This window comes from Sparus aurata, chromosome 12 (assembly GCF_900880675.1).
Source record: "Sparus aurata chromosome 12, fSpaAur1.1, whole genome shotgun sequence".
In the NCBI taxonomy this organism is placed as follows: domain Eukaryota; kingdom Metazoa; phylum Chordata; class Actinopteri; order Spariformes; family Sparidae; genus Sparus; species Sparus aurata.
This window is the reverse complement of record NC_044198.1, coordinates 13,039,381-13,061,308: the sequence shown is the minus strand read 5'-3', so window position 1 is coordinate 13,061,308 and position 21,928 is coordinate 13,039,381. Positions and strand designations below refer to the sequence as shown.

The 21,928-nt window shown below is 42.1% G+C and overlaps 1 protein-coding gene across 9 annotated transcripts in view; it reads left to right on the top strand.

Moving 5' to 3' along the window:
- The window catches only part of rimbp2a (RIMS binding protein 2a), a 74,466-nt gene extending 61,287 nt beyond the window's left edge, over nucleotides 1–13,179 (top strand). For 6 of the 9 annotated variants that reach the window (XM_030435520.1, XM_030435523.1, XM_030435526.1 and 3 more), the window contains 8 exons: nucleotides 1,699–1,801; nucleotides 2,236–2,364; nucleotides 3,765–3,934; nucleotides 4,742–4,910; nucleotides 5,017–5,117; nucleotides 5,258–5,329; nucleotides 5,917–6,084; nucleotides 9,099–13,179. In XM_030435520.1, the coding sequence (XP_030291380.1) occupies nucleotides 1,699–1,801; nucleotides 2,236–2,364; nucleotides 3,765–3,934; nucleotides 4,742–4,910; nucleotides 5,017–5,117; nucleotides 5,258–5,329; nucleotides 5,917–6,084; nucleotides 9,099–9,338 (1,152 nt within the window). In that variant the 3' untranslated portion in view covers nucleotides 9,339–13,179. The remainder of the gene's footprint in view (nucleotides 1–1,698; nucleotides 1,802–2,235; nucleotides 2,365–3,764; nucleotides 3,935–4,741; nucleotides 4,911–5,016; nucleotides 5,118–5,257; nucleotides 5,330–5,916; nucleotides 6,085–9,098) is intronic. The other 3 variants (XM_030435529.1, XM_030435527.1, XM_030435525.1) reach the window with 1 other exon arrangement.
- Nucleotides 13,180–21,928: the final 8,749 nt, after the last annotated feature.

Here is a 21,928-nt window from a genome sequence, read left to right as displayed (position 1 = left end):
GAACTGCACAGGCACAGATACTTCAACTGAGACTGCTGCCTTGACTTGCATTTGATGTGTGTTGGTAGTGTGTGTGCTGAGTTTAATTTAGAGAAAAAGAGAGAGAGAGAGAGAAAAATTGAGCGCTCCAGCACCAGAGAGAGAAAAACAGCGAGAGACAGCCCGCTTTGAGGCAGCGTAACACCTTATCAATAAAGAATGAACTGGAGCAGCATCCTCAAGGTTTGACTATCCAGTGTGGACCAAAGTTTAGTAGTTTGATATTTGCTTAACAGAGATTGCTATGACATTTAATGACATATTGCTAACAGTTTCCTCTATTTTAAAGGGGCAGTTCACCCCCTAAATCAACAACACATTTCTATTTCTTACCACCTCGATTGGTTTGGTGTATCTGACGTAGAGATATTTACCTTCTCTCAAATACAATGGAACTAGATTGCACTGCAAAAACATTCAAACAAAAAAAACACTCAGCGACCACCTCACCCTCCAGAAATCATGAGTGGGTTACTCATAATAATCTGCGGCTTGCTTGTGAGCAGTTTCGTGAACTATTACAAACAAAATTTCTTTTTACCAAACTGAACGCGCTAGCTGTATCACTGATCACACTGGAATGCGACGCCAGCTAAACCATTGTTGTCCTATGGTATGGTGCTCTCCTGCGTCACGGCCGGATGACTGTGCAAGTGCGGCTTCCCGGGCCGTTCGGTCCAAACAAACTTTTCCAAGGGTTTTTTTTTTCCAGGCGAAGAGTCTTTGTGTGATTGAGTCCCTGGATGAGAGGCTTGTGCTCGTGACAGCGTGGGATTTAAACATCAATGGCGTCTTTCTCCACTGAGCTGTAACATTAACTAGTTGAGTTAACTAAGGTAGCCCAGTAGGCTAGCCTATCATCCACGGGGGCTTTCTTCTACAGAAATAACGGCTCAATATCCGTGGATTATCTTGACTAACCAGGTGCCATGGAGTTCCATTATATTCACGAGAATGCAGACATCTCCAAAGCTCGGCAGCTGACACCAAAACAATCTAGACGGATAAATAGAACTACTGGTAAGATGAAAAAAAAATGAATATTTCAGTTAGGGGTGAACTTTCCCTTTAAAGCTGCTATTTTCTCTGTTTAGCTATGTGATGAGATTAGATGGATAGCAGCAGCCTGGGGTAAACGGTACAGGATATTAGTAGGACTGGAGGACGCCGCCCTGCCCTCTGTCTGAAAGTACCTTTAATGTTCTGGCGCCGTGGATTGAAGCGAAGATAGACTGGATGTGTTCAGCACCTTGGAGAGAGACACAGGGAGAGACTGAACAGCTTAGCGCCGTGAAGGAAAGACAACACAGTGACGTAGAGCTATAGTGCTTACCTAAATCTTTCACACAGCCTCACTTTTTTTCCCCTTTTTTTTTTTATTTTTTTTTTAACATATTTTAATCCAGTAATATGTTATCAGCATTTGCTTAATTTGGGTATGTTAAAATATCCCGTGGGCTTGTGCGTGTTTGAGTGTGTGTCTCTGCGTCTGTGTTTCCGTGTGCCTGCCTGTGAGTGCTGCATGATTTTGTTTACATACAACTTGTGCGTTTTTTTTTCCCACACGCTGTTTTCGAGTACGTCCCCACGTGTCCGCGAGCGACGCGTGAGTGTTTAATGTTTGTGAATGTTTTTTCTGTGCTTCGCATTGCATTTCAGGGCAACACTCCCGCTGGAGGCCGCCATGACCGGGAGACCGGGAGAAGAATTCACCACGGCGGTCCCCAACCTCAGAGACGGCCTCTAATGGTCCCCTCCATTGGTCAGTATAGGGGAGGTAGAAGGAGGAAACAGAAGGGAGTCTTTTATTTTCTAATTTCTAAGGTGGTGGTGTTTGTTTGCTCTGTTAAAACCTTCATGAGCTTCTCTGTGTCTCCAGATCACCTTTGTGTCTATGAACCATGCTCATGCCCTTCACTACCTGAACACAAGTTGAGATTCTGATGCAACAAGCTGACAAAATGTTCTTAAACGGCGGTGCACACTTGCACTACACGTTGATGCATTAACCTGTTCTGATAAAAGAATCTGACAGTCATGTCAGTTTTGTCATAGTTATTCTCCTGTGTGTGTTTGTTTTTACCTTGTGTCTGAGCAATAAGAAGCTTTAGGTGGCAACAGAGATCTTTCTTGGATGGGGACTGTTGAGCTTTTGCATTGTAACCCCATCACCCCTCTAATTGGTGTTTCCTGTAGAGGTTACCTCTGAGAATAACAATGAGGGAAACCTCTCCCCCATCACCGAGGATGTTTACTATGGCAGAGTAGCTCGGCACAGGACGTGGCCATCCCGCAGGCACATGGGCGGCACCAGGTCTCCCCATGGTATGTGCCTGCAGTCCTGTTTTTTTTTCCAACACAGCATGGCGAAAAAAAAAAAAAAAAAAAAAAAAAAAATCCACCAGCAACCGTCAAATGGCAACAAGTAGCTGTGGACACTTGCAAGTGCCTGTTTCTCTGTCTTAAATAATAATAGTTATTATTATGCTTACAGTTGAACAGCATGACTGCACTGCACTGAAATGGTGGACCCACCGGCAAGCCTTACCCGGGGTCCAGGATGAACGTTTCCACAGTTGCAGATGATAAATGATTGATTGACTGCTCAGAGAATGCCTCACTCACTGCACTGAACTCAGGATGCCTGCTTAAACCCCCCCCCCCCCCTCCGTGGTACAACCACACCCACCACTCGTACAATGAGAGCAGTCATGCATGACATTCTGAAGGAATATTATTAGCGGTAGACATTAAAGAATGACTACACGTTCACTGCTTTCCTGTTTTTTTCTTTAGACGTTTGAGTTCCTTTGGACATTTTAAGTTTGAAATATCAGCTGTTGGAAATGCAGTTGTCTCTTTTCCTGACCACCTCACAAATACAATTACCACGCCTTCTGCTCAGCTGGGAGCAATGCATTTCACATCACGCTTGTATTTTTCAAGCACCGACCAGTGTCACACTCTGCTAGCTGGTGCATTTACCAAATATTGAAATGGCAAATTCAAATAAATGACAGGCTTCCAGAACAACTGTGCCATCTCTGCTTCAGACCCCTTGCTGCTACAAGGGTTGGCTAATATGTGGGAAGTTTGAGATTTCTCTTTAAAATCTTAGAAACGTTTTTGTTTTTTAAAATTAAGTGAACATAGACCTACACTTTGGATTTGTATATATTTCTATTAAGCCTTTTTTGTAGCATGCATGCCCTTCAGTCTTGTGTGTTTGTGGTGTTGTGTCATGTCCATGGATCACATTCTGTCTGTTTATTGCACCATGGTTTGTCTTGCTCCCCATTTGTCTCTCACTGCATATTTAAGCATAAACATAGACAAAAATGTAAGAGAACAAACAAAAAAACCAAGATTTCACATTTCTTCTGCATGCTGATAGGCATAAAAATGACTAGACTAGAAGATCAAAATCTGTGAAGCAATACTGCCTGATCAAATCAGTAAGAATTTTTAATACTAGACTAGATTTCCTTCAATTGGAGCATGGCAAAAGATATAACTATGTGTATATAATGGACTAGATTATCACAGTAGTAGTTTATAGAGCACAAATACAGGCTCAGATTTTATTAGAGAAAAAAAAAAAATTGGGTTTGCAAATATTAAAAGTCTCCTCCAAAGCTGCTGTTTTGTGACACTCAATGGTTGTTCTATCTCCTGATGAAGGATGATGGAATGTTTTTTTTTTTTTGGTCTTCATTGTGTTTAAGATGGCTACAGGGACCGGGATCGCCGCTCTCCCACGTACTACGATGAGTCGGAGCCCGAGGAGTCCTTCCGCATCTTCGTGGCTCTCTTCGACTACGATCCTCTGTCCATGTCCCCGAACCCAGACGCAGCTGATGAAGAGCTACCCTTCAAAGAGGGGCAGATCATTAGGGTGGGAGTTTTGAGTTGACCTGGTCAGATACTTCGATATACTGCGTTCCTGATTAATACAAGATTTCCTGAGGCATATTTGTATGGAGGACGGAACCTGCCCAAATCAGAAATAAATAAATAAATGTAATTGGCACAAAATATGAATTAACATACCATTGAATGCACAAAAATAAAAAACAATGAATGTAGGCATTCATTCATTTCTAAAATCTGACATAAATTGATATTTCTGTTGTAATTCACCTCTGTATTTATTATCCTTTGTGTTTAATCAGCTATAATTTAATTTTCCATATGATTTTCTATTGTATTTATTAATTTATTAATATATATAAAGGGAGGCTAAAGAAATACAGAAGCAATTTAAAGCAGAAATATCTAATTCCATAATATTATCTTCATTTTCATTTTGAGGCATTTAATGGCATATTGAATTATTTATCGAACCATGTAAATATTTTTTTATTTTTACTTGATTTCGGCAGGGTCAGTCCTCCATATATTTGAAGCAACTGAGGCATTTAAGACATAGTCATGATCAATTTAAGAAAAAAACATGAATTCAAAGATCAAAACTGGTAAATGTCCTTTTCTTGGAAAGCACAAAACTTTTTGCAGTGTGTTGGACCGTAGTTATTGTAAAATTATGGAATTCTGTTCAAATTCTGTTGGAAATTGTCCTTTAAAATGGGTTCAGTAACCTTGTGACTCACTAGCATGGTGGTCATTTGATTTGATATTTCCCTCCAGTCACCACAACAGGGGTGCTATTAATGTTTAACTCTGTCACGCTCTTGTCAAACAGATATACGGTGATAAAGATACAGACGGGTTTTACCGAGGAGAAGTGCGTGGCAGGATGGGGCTGATCCCCTGTAACATGGTATCAGAGATCCAAGCCGACGACGAGGAGACCTTGGACCAGCTCATGAAGCAGGGCTTCCTGCCGCTCAGCACCCCTGTGGACAGAATAGGTAACACACAAGCATACTCTCTCATGAACGAGTGAAAATCTGTGGGTTAGATCACAAAATGAGTATGGTTACTTTCTGTGAACATGCTGTCTGTTATTGCTTTCAGAGCAGAACAGGAGAGGCCAGCGTCGAGATCAGGCCTCGAGGAGGATGGTGGCTTTGTACGACTACGACCCCCGAGAGAGCTCCCCCAATGTTGATGTCGAGGTATCACTAACACCAAACGTGCTTTATCAGAGAGCTGACTACACATAAACAACTGAGGGCATAGCAGAGCACGATTGTAGCCAACTTCGCTTGGATCGCATTCCTTGTATATCTGTTTCTGTGTCTCTGTCTCCTAATAGGCTGAGCTGACTTTCTGTGCTGGTGACATCATCGCTGTATTTGGAGATATTGATGAAGATGGATTCTATTATGTGAGTTGTGTTTTCATCTGGATAAAACAAACATATATATTGACTATATATTTGACACCTTAAGACTTTTACTCAAACTACCATTCATGTGGGTGACTTTTTGTTTTACCAAGTAATAATTTAAAGGAAAATACTGTCCAGTGCAGCAGCCCTGTATTCCCCCCTCTGTTTGTTTTTGCTCCTGTCTCTTTAAGCCCCCCGCCTCCTGAATACCCAGTATCCTCTGATTGGTCAGCTCACACATGCCTGACCCAGCACCCTCTACCAACAACAGAGCAGCTGTACTAAATCAATTCTTAAGTGCCAACCTATCGGTCAGATAGTACACCAATTATGCAAATGTGTGACATGATCACAAAGTGTCATGTCACAAAGTCACAGAATTAAAGGCGGGACAACTAATTTAAGGAGCAGTGTTTTTTGTGGGAGAGAGGAGCTTCTATTGGTGCAGACTTTGACCATTTTATACTTTTATGTATGAAAGGTCTCCTTTGACACAATCTCTTTACTCAAGGTTGACTTTTTTGGGTACTTTATGCGACACTGGACAGATATAACTCCTCCCATCTCTCCAATCCCATCCACAGGGTGAGATGAACGGCCACCGTGGTCTGGTCCCCTCTAACTTCCTGGAAGAAGTGCCTGACGACGTGGAGGTGTATCTGACCGATACTCCGTCCCACTACCCCCAGGAAGAGCCTGCCAGCCGGCCCCCCGCCAACTCTGCCGCCGCCAACGTCTCTGAGGGCAAACGGGTACATCATCATCGCCGCTCTCAGCGCTAGGCCCTGTGTTCATCCATCCTCCGTCCTCTCTCTTGATTTCCGTCTCTCGCTTCCTCCACTTTGCCGTCTGTGTGCCGTTCATTGTGTGTGTTTTTGTCCATGTGGTGACAGTGGTGACTCTATAGAAACTAACAACTCCCCCGCCCCGCCCGCCCGCCCGCCCCCTCCTACCTCCCCTCCTCCCTTTGGAAAAGGGGACAAAAAAAATTCCAGTGTTAACACCTTTCTGAGTCTCTGAGAAAGGAAGAAGCAAAGCCTGACACGGACAGAGAGAGGATAGACTGTGGGAGCTCGGCGGGTGACTTATGCATGTAGCACTGGTTAAAGGAGGACTTGAAAAAGGCTCAACTCATTCCTTACACAAGATAATTTGGTACCTCTTTGCACTGAAACACAAAATCAAATTGTGGTTATTGTGTCTAATAAGATTAAGTGCTTTATTAACACGTAACAATTGCTACCCAATGACGCTGAGAGATAAAAACATTTGAGAAGAAACTCTTTAGAGGAGAAAAAGAGAGAAAAGCATGCCTTTTTCAAACTTGATACATTTTATATTAACTTTCTTGGCTCGACTGCTGTATTTCCTTAAAGAGGCTTTGTTTCTTTTATGTATATTGCACACACATCCGATCTATTTTTCAGCCCTGTTGACAGCGGATACGTCATGTTTGCTCTGAGCTCGAGAGACAAAAAAAAACAAACAAAAAAACAATCGCAGCACTGATACATCCATACTGTGTTGTTACAATGGAACAAATAAAAAGAAAAAATTGGATATTAAAAACATTCTTCCTTTGCGCTCTGTGTTCATGTGTGGTGGTGTTGGTTGTTGTTGTTTTTCAGTTGTCGTGGTGGTGTGGGTTTTCTGTTCTTTTTAAGCGACGGTGACGATGCTGCCACATCTGATTTCTTTTTTGTTTTTCCTCACCCGCTTGGCAAAACAAAACAAACAAGCAGAAGAAGATTGTTCATTTCACACCATAAATGGCTCTGTCTGCCTTGTACAGTAAGTCGGCAACTTGAGATACCAAACTCGCGGCTCTAATGCACACAGCCTGTGGTCACAGCAAAGCCTTTTTTTCCGAAGTGCTACTTTAGATTAAGGAAGCACTTGTGGAGTGTCTCTGTGAGGCTTTTTTTTGTTTTTTGTTTTTTTTTTTCAGCAGAGAAATGTTGAGTTGACTGGTGGTGGATTAGCGAAATGTTCAGGTACATTTTCGAAACACATACACATTTAATTTGCATTGTAAATAAATATCTGTAATAATTCTCTTACGATACTGAAAGGGGGAATATTTATGGGTCTATCGCTGAAAAGAATTAGACCAGTGCCTGCAGAAAAAAATCTGTTCAGAACCATTTCAAGAAACAAGCCGCCATCTTTAACTGTGCATGGAGCTGCTGCATTAGATGAGAAGCCTGGTATCTACAGTTGTGTCCCTGGGTGTTGTACTGTATCTGATCGTACTGTATGTTCCCTCCCGGCCTAACTGATGGTGGACCTCTCCGGCTCTGTGCTGTGCTGATGTCGTGCTCAACATTTGATGGCTTCCTCCTCGCTGTCTCTTCTGCATATGTACTATATTTGTGTGTGTGCGTGTTTGTGTGTGTGTGTGTGTGTGTGTGAGAACGTACCAAATCAAATCTCTCCTGTCAGTTTGATAGAGATTAAGAGGCAGACAGATGATTGCTCTGGCCGTTTTAACACGGAGGATGTGGAGAATATTACAGTTATTTTCAGTGTGGATTTTTATCAGTCAGTTACTAATTTTAGAAACAGCTTTTCTCTCCCCTAAAAATGGAGTGATTTAAGGACACGCTCTGCCCCGGATTCTGTTCTCAGGCTAGATATGCGCAGCAAAAAACTTGCATTGCTCGACAAGCGTTAGGCCTCGAATCATTTTAAATCTAATTTTACTTTTACATTTAAACTGAACAGGTAGATTTAGATGAATTCAGAATGGCAGAGGTGCCTCCGGAATAAATGTGAAATCCTCTTATTTTTCGAAAACCAGACAGGTAAAACTACATGAGGTGTGACAGATTTTTATTTAGTTTTCAATAAGTGGATGTTATGTGCCAAAAGGTATAATTGGCCGTTTTAGTTTCCACCTTTTTTTAGTGTTTTATTTAAAGTTAAATTACGCTTGAATAGTTTGAATTAAACAATTAAAGTCCTCAGATCTAAATAAAGGCCCATGTTGTATAAATATAGTGGACAGATGTGTTGTAAGTCACAGAAAAATGTTCAAATCTGGATACCAGATACCAATCAATACCTTATTGACTCGAAACATGTTTTCATTTTAGGATAAGACGATTCGACAGTAAGTCCAGAAGCATTTTTTTTTCTTTTTTTTACACAGCTCATGTATAGCATTTACGGCAGTGGAGGTAAAAAAAGGCATGATGTTGACACGATTCTTCACTTGCTTAAGAGTAATAACAAACATTTAAAAAAGACACCAAATGGGACATGTGGAGGAGTTATCACGCAACCTTGCAACAATTTGTGTTAACCACGCAGAGCTCATGCCAATGGCCAAATAAACGGGACTAAAAAAGAAGTTTCCAAGTACTGAATTAGATATTTTAAACAGTTAAAAAAACAAAATACATACATTTCCATCGCTTCCGTACTACAGGATGAAAGCAACATACAAACAAGAAAGACAAACAATCGTACCAGTGGCTTATTTGTTGGTTATGTGTTCAGTGAACGAACCTCAGCCCACTGAGGATAAGATAGGTGAGGTCTTGGACTATGCAGAGGTTTCAGACACTCAAAGAAATCTCTACGCAAACACTTTCATAGGTTTCTCCACACTGTTAAAGGCAGGTAGTGGAGTTCAGCAGACAGACAGAAAGACAGACAGACAGAGGCCTTATCTGCAGTGTGAACAGGTTGCTTCTTTTGTAATGCGCTGCCCCCCACCCCCACCCCCATGCCTCCACACCTCCCCCATCGCCTCTCTCCTCAGGCTACCACGGAAACCACCGACACGGTCGACAGCGACAGCGTTGCGCCCGTCCGAGCGCCGTCCCCGATCGTTCGACCCCTCCTCCCGGGCACCATGAGACCCCTGAGCCCTTCGAGGGGCCCCCGCATCCCGCTGGAAACGCGGGACGCCCGGGACTCCCAAGATCTGGCGAACAAGAAGAAGAAAGGACTGCTCTCCAAGGGGAAGAAGCTGCTGAAGAGACTCTCCCCTGTGAAATAACAAAGAATAATAATAATAAAAAAAAAGAAAAGCATAACATGTACAATACGTGCACCTGCCGGGCTCTGTATATTGCATCCATACAATCAACTCTGCTTGGGCAGAGAGGATGTGAGCTTTGTCTCCGGGGAGTGCGTGAGCCTATTTGAAATATAACCAGTGGTAGAAGTCATTCATGTTTGGTGATGGATACAAATCAAACTAAGTTATGTACAGTGCAGTGCCAAAATCAAGAGAGAGAGGTCGCCTGCTGACACAAAAACATATTACTGTGATGTATTTAAAGAAGAAGAAAAAAAAAAAACTACAAAAAAACTAGGATTTTCATGACATGTACTTTCCTCTCTTTTCTTTACCATTTGTTAAAGGAGCTATATTTTGAAGCAGGGTTAGCTGTGAAAAACATCTGGCGATGTCCGAAGTCTGAACGTCGCCGCGGGGAAAAAACAGAGACCACGACCCCCCCGGGAGAAAAAAAAATAAATCTCAAGTAGACTACACTGTTATCGAGGCATTCTGCAAAAGCAATGCTGGCTGCTAAACACTCAAAAGGCTTTATTCAGTGCAATATCACGGAGAAAGGCGGTAGCAAATGTGGGAAGTAAAGCAAACATTTTCCACGTGGCACCTGCGATTCAGCGGAGAGGGTTGTCTGCGACGCTAACAAAAGAGCAGCAGATTTGGCGCCGGGGCATTAACATGAGAAACAAAAGTGAAGCGAGCTCGGCTGTCTCAGTGGCCTTTTACAAAAAAAACAATACGAGCGCGGCACTCCTCACTCAATCACACGGCCGACTTACAGCAGGTCCTCATTGTTTGACGACGGGTCGCTTGTGCTTCTTGAGAATTACACACAAAAAAAAAACTAGAGCGGAGATGTTTTTGTCGCGCTAGCTGTCGAGCTGTCATGAAACGCCTAGTTCAAGACTAAAATCCCTTTTTTTTTTTTTCGTGTGTCTGTCTTCCTATTGCACAAAGGTGGGTGTTTTTGTCTGATGGTCGGTAAAAAAAGACGATGTTTCGTGTGCCTGTGTGCGTTTGGGTGAGTGTGTGTTTGTGAGGCAGTGTGACGCATTCATGTTTTTTGCGCCCTTTCATGCTGTTTTTTTATTTTTTTATTTCCTCATGTTTGTTTTCTGAAGGAGAGGCCATGTAGTGATCTAGTGATGTGCTGCTACCTCCATCGCCTGTGCACTGTTTAGTTCTGTCGTCTCATGTTGACATGGAAAGGACACGTTAAAAGCATCACGGAAATTAACAAATGGAATTGTTGAGGTGTGCAATTGTTTCTCTATGCTCTACGTGTGTTTCCCTCACAGTACACAAAGTCTATACCGCTTAAACGATGTATATTTCAAAGGGACTCTGGTTCAGAATGGATCTGAACTTCATTCTATGATCTTGGATATCTCGTGAGAGAGGCGGCTGCACACAACGCTTGGAGTCTGCAGAGCGCACACACTAATCTGCAATGCCAATATTCGGGTTGTTGCTCCATTTAGTTTGTTGACTCGCTGAATGTTTCATAGATTTAATCGAATCTTCAAAAGCAAACAAAACCATTTGCATAATGCTCCCTAAAAGATTTGCACCAGAAAATGTAATCACATCAGAGTAGAAAGCACTTAATATCCTGCAGGCTGTGTCACACTGCATCAGCTTCTCATTCCTCGTCAGTGTAAAAGGCTTCAGAACAATGTGTCTTGATGGAGTAAGAAAACACAAAGTGGATCAGACTTGATTTCTATGCGATGTGGGGACGGGATGTCAAGCATTTAAGTCTCATTCTTTCCATATTCAGGTTGAATCTTTTAGGTGAACTTTATTTGACTTCATACTTACATTCAATGTTTATATTCAACCTCAAACCAGAATTTCATATTTGAAAGGTTTTATGACAGGTCTCACGGTGTAGAGTACATTTGAAAACCTGTAGCTTTAAAGGTGGAATATGTGACAATTGGCCGACTGTCGCATTCATACTCAAAACCAGAAGGGGGCAGCATAACACCAGAGTAACGACCCATGGTATCTCACTGTAGCTGCTGTTAGCTTTTTAGCTCAGTTAGCCATGCAGCCAGCGGTTCAGACAGGGGGCTCGGGGAACAGGGGAGATTTTTGTGTTTTCAGGACGAGCACAGGACCAGGATCGGCCGAAGCTTCCTGGATCCCCTGCTAACTTTAGAAAATATCTCCCGCAAGTTTTTTCCTGGTTTTGTCGACCCTCATTCTTCTCCTACGTGCCTGTCAATCAACAGGTGTGCAAAAGCTGTACCCCCTGAAACATTGTCAACTAAAATTCTTACATTATGCCCCTTGAGGAGCTGTATCCTAAATTCTGCTTGTGTCACACAGTGGCAAGGTTGCATTGTGGGTAATGTAGGCATCAGGTTTTGAAAAGGAAGACCAGTGTGCGGAGTACAAAAATGGCCACATCTCCTCTTGAGTCCAGCATTGTTTTAGTAGTGAAACGCCCGACTGCTTCTTAAAACTCTCACGCTTAAATTACCCACAATGCAACTTTGCCACTGATTGCAATTACCATTTAAATCTCTCTGTTTATGTTTTCTGTATGTTCATGAAAACACGTCAACGCAAAACACATTGCCATTTTTTTCCCCTTCTATTTCTTACTGAACTTCAAACACATTGAAACTGCAGCGCTAACCTTCCATCTCAATGATCACATATACATAGTTTGTATGTTTCAAAAGTTTACTTTACTTTAAAACAGGCAGGAAACTGACGACCTCAGAATGACCAAGTCAACTAGACTATTACGTTTAAGTTGTACAAGCTAAAATGATTAGTCTACTAGACCTGGTCATTTTGAGGTAATCGATTTCCTGTTTTTTCTTTTCAAAGTAAAGTCAGTTTTATTAGTGTAGTCACAGCGCATAATTCAAATGCATTCATCTGGTGGCACAAGCACAACTCAACCCCACTGCCCCGCGTCAGTTTATCTCCTTCAGGGAGGCAGTCATTGTGTGTGTATGTGTGTGTAAACTATTTAAGATCATAGAAATAATATTTTGGGTTTCTGAGAGCAAATAATCACTCTCATATCGAGATAGGGTTTGTGTACTGTACCAACATTAAATGTTCTCTGGTGGTGACTAAAAGCACTCGTTATACGGAGGGATCACACCTCTCATAGCTTTAATAACCTCAAAACGTTCTGTTTCCTCTGCTCTATTTTAAGCATCCATTCTCTCCTATTTATCTCTTTTACGTGGAATTGCACTTGGAAGATGAGTCAGATCTGAGTTTACTGTGTGAAACAGGGTTCCTGTTCTTGTTCTTTATGGATGTTTGTTGTAAAAGCAATGAAAAGAGAGAGGGAGTTTGCCAAAATAGGAATGTAAGAACAAATTGGGCTGGTTAAAGGTTTACATCTGATTCTCTTTTTGTTTTTCTGTATAGTTTCTCACTCAGTCCGTCACAAAAGTTGAAATACTGTAACACGCTGACCCAATACCAAATCATTCACTCGTGAATGGGTGTAGTGTCTCTAAACGCTGTAGCTCTTTTGTACTCTGATCCATTTGTAGATACTTTATAAATGTTTCTACTTGATTTTACGACAGCCTTTTTGTTAGTGCACTGAGATTCCCCTCTCCTTGTTAAAAAAAAAAAGACTGCAAGCATTCTCCATAGTGTCCTTTTGAATCAGATGTATCGGTCCACCGTATGTGCTTGCTTTGTGAATCAAAGTTTAACAAAAAAAAAAAGAAGAAAAAAAAAAGAGAAATCATTGGACAGTATTTATGGTGATTAATTATGTGTGGGTGTGCATGTGAAAACTTTTATAACCAAATTAAATTTGATATTTTTTAGAAAACGACTGCTGTGCATTCATTTGTTGATGTTGTGCGTTTTTTGCTGAAAGCAGGAGGTCGGATTTAGACTTTTGGTCGGTGATATTAATATTCCGGTCGTCTGAGAAGCAGTCAGTCACAGGCTGTCCTTCAGCAGACTTTCATTAATGTGTTATTTAGCGAGTTAATGAGTCGGCCCTTTTAGTTCAGGGGTTTGGGGTCTGCGATCAAACCTCTCTGAAGAGTTTCGGCTTAATAGAAAAGATATGAAGAGTCCTTACGTGGCTCAACACTGTATTACATTATACAGCTAACGATGAAGGCCGAGTAATTCATTCCGGTGGTGAAATGTAAGAAAGTGCTTTGACTCAAGTAGGCCAAATTTGAGGTATTGGTGCCACTTCATCAGCAGAGACACATTACGGCAGCTTTAGTTCTTAATTTCCCCTCCTCTCCGGAGGAAAACCAAAGTATGATGCCCAAATTTGATGGTTTTAGATTTTTCCTGAGGCTTAGGGTTCTGAGGTTTCTGGGCTGACATATTCCACCCTCTTTATAGTTAAAATAAAAGCAGTGTATCAAAGCAAACACAAGTCAGAACAGACATGACATGCAATTTACAGAACAGACATGAGCAAGGACGGATAGAAGCAACAACAACCATAGGCAGGCACTGATTTTTGGAAACAGTAATCAGAGTTAAAACAGTTACTCATATTTAGGTCAAGCAACAGGCCGTTCAGCAGCATACAAGTTGTCCACCGACAGGCATTTGCCAGATGACGGCGGCATCGAAACTACTGCTGACAGATGGCTTATAAACCATGTTCTTAACTGACTAGAGAAGGACCCATAACTGCAGAGCTTCCCAGTATGAACATGAGCAAATGAGACCATCACTGAGAAGATTGGCTATTTCTTCATATTTATTCTTAATTGCTGTCACCTGGTTGGATTCCCACTCATCCTGGTTGGATAAGTCATGAAATTAAAACATGTTTTATGGCGGAGAGCAGAGGATGAATCTATGTGTCTCACAGCCCGAGGAAAGAAACTGCTCTGCAGACTTTTGGTTCCTTAAGACTCTGGCGCAAACCATTGACAGGGGCTGCCAGAATCGAAAAAAAACAAAACAAAGTTCCTTGTAGCTGCTTCAAATAAACTATTTGCAAACCCTATATAGCTTGAAAGTGCGTCATCACTGAGCTGAAAACAGGCTGTCCGTCTGAGCTCATGAGACGCGTCACGGTGAGAGCAGACAAAGGCGGACCCAAACGCAGTAGACTGCTGATCAACTGCAGAACTTTGATGCGGGATGAACCACACGAACGGAACTGGAACAGGCGAAGACAACAACGGGTGACTCGACAAAGACTAAACTCAGATACGGACTGAACTAATGAGGGGGTGAGCTGCAGGTGGAGGGACAAAAAGAAACACAGGTGTGGGCGATGAGCGGAAAAACACTAGGAACAGAGAGGGAGCGGAAAGAACAGTAGGAACGGGGCTGATTAAGGAGGAGATGCGGTGTGGAGGGGAAAAAAGACTGCTGAGGAGCACAGGAGGGAAACAGAGAAGAGGACACCACACAAACAAAACCAAACTGAAACGACAGGACCGTGGTGAGAAGTCGACATGTGCGATCTTGTTGAATATGATGCATTGCAGTAGATTAAACCACCCGGCAACATCTAAAGTAGTTAAAACATCTCAGCCTCAAATGTCCACAGCAGTGAAATGCAGCAAGAACATTGGTGCTAGTCTAACAACATCACATCTGATAGTAAAAAACTGACAGGGAATGTTCACTGCACAGTGATTAATTGTAGTGAAGCATTTTCACAGTACGGTAGTAATACAGTGATACTTTTAAGTGGCAACAGTGTTATTTACCAGACTTGTCACAACAATACAGGACACAATGTTATTCAATCATTGAGCGGATGATAGAAATGGATCACCAGTTTTAGCTTCCTTTGCCCAGCAGCAGGCAAGATCTGTAGTGATTTATGGCGAATGCAAACGCTGATGGTTTCACTACTCCATCTCCATTACACTGTGCAGTCAACATTTACTTCATTAGTGATACGTCGGACCAGAAAACTTGTCTGCTGCGGTTTTAGGTGGAGGATATGAGTACCTCCTCCGTCGCTGATTTATTCGTAAAACTTTGATATTGAAAGTCCGACTTGCCGTTGGGAGTAGATTGATGGCTACATTTCTGATCATATTTTCATATCCTGGACCGATGATCCTGACTGATGGCGGTCCTGAGTTTTCAATCATCCCCGTGTCACGCAAATGGATCAGATAGCTGAATAAATTAAAACAAAAGCGCGCCGAAATGTACGTGGGTTTAGCAGCTGACGTTAGAACATATTACGAAGCTGAAAATTAAACGTGTGGATACATCATCTCATGTATACGTGTATAACCCGGGTATGTATTTCAGGATCAACATGAGACACCATCACCTCCCTCAACTTCTTCTGCTATGGGCTATCTACTGTATGTTAACTGTGTCCTAATAGGTGCAGTCAGAAGTATTTCAGAGGTTTCAATTAGCAATTGATCTTTTTTTTTATCACACCCTCAGGAGCTTGGTTCACTTTGAAGAGGTGGACACTAAAGTTTGTCATATCATAGGCTGCATAATGACAAAACAGACATTTGATTTTATTACGACCTCAGGTTGTAATCGGCTACACAAAGTGCTTGTTTAGACAGAAAATCCCCTAATCACCTTTAATTCTCTGTGATGCCGCACGCTGATTAACAAAAGACAATAACAAGATGAAAGTGACAGGTATGCTTTGGTATAATTTCTATCAAGACATGACAAATTACGTGATTTAATGAACTGGCTTAGACGAAGTTTATCATATCACTGACCAAACTACATTTTCTGTCCAAACTTAATATTCTCTCCACCAGCAGTCTAATGGCGGGCTGTCATTCAGCCCAGAAGATCACAGCAAATCATATCCTGTCTGTCAGCACATCAGTGACTGGAGGGATGGTTACAATGGCGGCACTTCATAAACAACGAGACTGGCTGTCTGTTAAAAATTAGATGTGCAATTAACGAGGCATGAGATCTGAAATGTAACAGATGTCGACTCTCGTGCGCGACTTCCAACTGGTTCTGACTGGGAGGGGCCCGAAAAGGTGAGCAGCAGCGAGCGAGTCAAAGTGGTTCAGTTCAGGATCTCAGTGGAACAATTAGATTGTCAAAGTCGTCAAAGTCATGAAGATGCCGGCACTCGATTAATTTGTGTAATTTCAGAAGAAGAAATAACATCTGACGAATGCAAACCTTTATAATTAATGAATAAGTCTTACAGCAAGTATGAGAGGCCATGCAAGCCGTAATTAACTGTGGCTCACTCTCATAAATACATTCTTTTTTCGTACACATACATTTATAGTTTCACTCTCTGTACACACACAACGCATATTCTAACATAGATATATATATCTGACAATTAAAATCAATCTACTTTGATACATACAAGATAATGTCATTTTCACATTGTTTGCTTGCTAGTATTTGCTTGACTCAAACATGCACCTGTTTGGTCTCATCTCCCTTGAAATACATGACTTTCACTGGTACTGGAAGTTCTTCCTTAAATGCACAGTATGTCATTTCTGCTGCAAACGGTCTCTCAATACGAACAAAAAATAATGTAAGTATAGTGGGATCATGGGAGTTCATGGGAATGAAAATCTGTCGGTTGACTCAGGCAGAAATTTTCACGGGCATGGTAACATTAAAAACATTGTATTCATGTTATGTTTACTCTAGTTCAACAACTGCTTTTCTCACATGTATCTTGGCGCGTATTCCCAGCAACAAACGACTAATTGAAATACATCATTACCCTAAGTAAACTTTCTTTCAGAAGTCTTTGGGTTTGAACGTTGTTTGAAAAAAATTGGGACAAGTAAGTACACAGCTCAATAAAACATAAAACATAGGACTTATTGTGTTTGAAGATTTTATTGCAGCATTTTTAGCCCAGGATATAATCTTGACAGTTGACAAATGTTTTTCAAACCACTGATGACATATGTATGTTACAGGCCCAGGCTGAATTATGGCCTGTGTGGCTCCTCATAGCGGCATTAGATCTTGATAATGTTTTGCTGCAGCTCAGCCCCTTTTAATATTCTACTTTTTCATTTCGACAATCTTTGCAGGCACATATTTGCGTGTGTCCAACTGTCAGACCTGTCGCCGCATTCATGCTGTTACGCCACAGTCCTCAGGAGGGCAGCAGTGCTTTTCAGTTGAGCAGTAACAGACTGTAGCAGTGAAGACTGCAGTTTCACGATGAGGGATGGGGCACGCAGGTTGGCAGACTTAGGTCTCATCAATGAATCCAATTGCCTGATTAAACATTTGCCGATGTCAGCACAGTTACAAGTCATAAGCACACAGACACAAATTTCACATCGGAAAAAAAAAAACATCCTTCAGCCCTCTCCTCATCCTCCTCCGCTTTTGTAGCCTTCACCACATGACTATTTGTTTTTCACTTTTTGCTTAATTTCAATGTTGATTCAAGCAGAAAAAAAAAGAACCTCAAAGACCGAAGGAGAAAAATGCTGCAGTGTTTCAGCGAGGCAATGCTGAAAAAACTAATTCTGTTCTCTGCAAGCTAAGAAAGAAAGGAGATTGAATTTGTAAATCAATTAATCTTTGTTTTGTTGCCTCTGATACGTCTGCCCCTATACGCTCCTCTCCCTCTGTCCTTCCTCTCCCTGTCTCGCCCCCCCCCTCTCCTTTTCCTCTCCCTCGCTCGCTCTTGCCCTTATTTTCCCTCCATCCAACAGATCTATATTGAGCTGTAAGTCTCTGCACTCCCCCGAGGGCCATTGGATGTTTAAAATTCTTGCCAGTTGTAACCTCTCTATCACTCGCTTTCGTCCTGCCTGCTACGGCACCAGAGGGGGGCACGAGGAGACATCCATCTTCCGCTGGCCTTTCTGAATATTTCACGAAACCTCAGAATGCCAGTTAAACACTTGACGTCCGTTTGACCCCCCCCTGCCAAAAAAATCACAGCGGGGATCTCCCAGGTAAAATATCTTAATTTGACTTTGATATACCGAGAGCCCTTTTGTCATGTAGCAAGCTGGAGATTTCTTTTGAACGTCTCTGGGCCTGGGCAGTTTTTAAAACTTCACTAAGTTCACACAGTAGGTGTGTGGTAAAGAGGTTTATATACGAGAGATTTGTAGTATAATTGAGTTGTCATGATGTGTTATATAAATATACAGTGTATGTACACTATGTATGTACACTACAGTATATCCATCTATGGATTCTTACAGGGCCAGACCAAATGGCTAGAGGGCCCTGGGGCAGAAATGACCCTTGAGCCTCCCATTTACTCTCCCTTGAGCCAAGTCATCTCAATTGTATAGATATATTCGAGAATCATAATTGGCCTGAAGGTGCTTTAGAGTCTATACAGCATATGGCACCCAATGTCATCTGACAAATGATTCGGGTCGAAAGACAGGGAGAAAAAAAGGCCACATTAAAACAAGATATATATATATATCAATTTTAATGACAAAAATAAAGATAAATGTATTGTACATTGTAAACAATGACTCCAGTGAATGAATCCACTGTAGAAGTGCACTAAACCAGTGTTTTTTCAATTACCAGCAAGGGGAAGACTCCACTGGTTTCAAAAATAAGTCAGGTTGTATGTAAGTTTATGAGAAAATGACTTGACTTCTCACCTCATCTTTTACCTCAGTAAACAGTTTCCTAAGGAGTTTTTGGTCTCAATCATTAGTTTCAAGTCTTAGTCTTTAGTGAATTATTGTTCCACAGGCTATGCATTAGGGCGAGGCTATCCTGAGATTGACAGGTCGCTACCACGGCGTGCTCTTGAGGTTCTCAATCAGCTCCGATCTGGACATCATCCTTAGGTCACTTATCCTAAAATACCAAGATGGTGACGGCAGTGATGCCAAACCTGAGGCTTCACTTAAATGCAAACCAACAGGTAACGTCACTGTAGGTTTACACTTGATGGTTAGTGAAGAGTATGGATCCAGGAGGATGTAAAGCAGCTCCGGGTGTCATCGGATAGATGGGACATGAGCTGCACGACTACCTCTAAAGCACTGAGACGTGAAAGGAGAACAGGCCACTCAAACACAGAGGATTCGGCGCAACGTTCCCAGGGAAAGGAGAGACAAACAAACCAACACACAAACAGAGAGAGCCAGAGAGACAGAGAGACAGAGAGAGATGATAAGATGCAGACTAGGGAAAGAGAGGAGAGAGGAGCATAGGCTGAATATCCTGGGGGATGATCTAGCTCCGAATGTCTGGATGAGGCAACGACAGCTAAGAGCGAGAGGTTCACTGATCGCCGATGGCCGAGCAGAGAGGAGTCTTAGTGAAAAGAGAGAACTACAGAGAAAGAGAGAGAGACGCACAGCTTGGCAGCTTGTGGGAAACAGAAACCGAAACAACAGAAGGTTAGAGAAACACAGCGCTTATCATAACTTTACAGTGTGTTTGCTGATTTCTCCGTGGCGGGATAAACACAAGCTATAAGCACTAAAGTCAACAGATTCATCGAGACTGAGACCGACCTGCTGTAAGACAGTATGACAGTAGCAGGGACTAACCTGAGGTATTGAAGGATGAGCACTAATTGAAAGTTAGGGCTAAAACATTAGATTCGATAGAGTCGGCTTCCATTCTTTCATTTCAGAAGAAAAGGGGTATGATAGGAAAAGGCCCTGCAGCCTGCAGACGTCTCTACCAACTCCAGAGACTGACAAGAGCCCTCTATTCTGTAAGTGTAGAGCACAGGATGGGATAATGAGATTTGACAGATAAGAATGACTGTAAAGTCTGATCTGGCATGTATAGAAAGCATTAATACTAAACTTAGACTTAGACAGACTTTATTGTCATTCAGTGTGCAGCAAATGAACACAGAACGAAATTTCGTTTCGTTTCAGGGGCTCAGCATAGCATTAGAATATGAAAGTATATTGAAAAAATACCACAATAAGAATAAGTCGATACTATAATAATAATGATATAAATACTGAGACTCTTTCAAAGTATGTTTGTCTGCATGCAATTTCTGGTCAATCTAACAACTCTAAAAGGTGCAATATGTAAGAATTGGCCACCTGTTGGAATTATAATCCAAACAACTAGGGGGCAGCATATCACCAACATAACTGTTACTGCTACCAACTGAAGCTGCTGTTTGTCAGTTAGCTCAGTTAGCCGTGCAGCTAGCGGTGTGGAATGGAAGCTCAGACCACTGGGGAAACAGCACAGGAGCTATGGACCAGGGGCTAGCTGGTTAGCACGCTAACCTTGGTAGATATCTCTGCAACACAATACATAGACATCATAATGTCAAAATTATTGTTTCCCTACATTCTGTTGATAGTTCTGGTTAATGTTTCAATGAATATTAGTTGAAAAAACTAATATTCTCACATATTGACCTGCAAAACACATTTCACATGGGATAAATGGGTACAAATCACATTTGAAAGAACAATGCATATGTAACCTTTTCGCATTTAGGCACGTATAGATCTTAGACATACAATATGTCATTTCCCTATCAAACGAAAAACATCTGCTGAGTATTTCGCAGAAGGAGCCACAGGGGCTTGGAACCGATGTCAGACCTTAAGCCAGACCTGAGGAATAATGTCACATCGAATTCTGCTCTGGTCTGTAGCCATTTACTGACGGGAGGGGAGCTCAGACAGTGCTTTTTTACTTTTGGGATTCAAAAGTGGATTTATCTTCACTCCCACTTATCAGTGCTGTACTGCAGCAGCGATCTGCTGGGGAGAAATGAAACACACTGTGTGACTCTGTGTAAACTTGTGGATTTCTCTGGGTTCGAACATTGTCGGAAACATTTGGGATATTATAAATACATAGCTCAACAAGATGTATAATACATTTTAATGCAGACTTGCTACACATATTATATCTTTAAAGCCTCTGTTATGTCACTTTGTGTTAATTCGGCATATTGAAGAAGACTCAGAGGACGGTTCTCCACCATTTATTCCACTCTCTGCAGGATGACAATATATCTCTTAATTCCAGTATATATTCTCTAGGTTGTTCACAGCTCATCTAGACCTGATGCTGTGATGTGACCCAGAGCTGTGAACAGTGAGTTTACCATAATCCCCTTTCAGCTGAGGTGAGAAAAATTCTCAACAAACAAAGCTACATCACGGTGAAAAGTTCACCTGTGTGTCCATCTATCCACTCCAACATTTCCCAGCAGGGGATTTGAGACAAGCCTCTTACCTGTCCATGGTGGTGCTCTGCGGGCAGGCTGTCGGTGGGAGCATATACCACCTGGCTGGTAACTCATTCCAGGCATCCCGCAGGGGTGGAGAACTGATGTTTATGGCAGCTGGGCTCCGAAAGAGCATTCATTCGTCATCAGAAGAATGTTGGACGACGCCAGGGCGCCGGCCTCGCCTTGGTGATTCATCTTCGGCTGAGAGCTTCGAGTGGGAGACTTCCACAGGGCTCAACTTGGCTGGAGAGCCCTCAGAGCTCTAGCACCACAGGCGCTGAAAAGACTGGTTGCCTGGCTGGCTGGCTGCCCCCTGGCAGGCTGAAGTGCTAAGTGTTATTACACAGGTGTAACGGCAGCTTTATGCTCAGAGACTGTTCCCCAGCACTCCCTGGAGATCAGAGTAGTGAATACGGAAGCAGTTTGCAATGATTTCCAC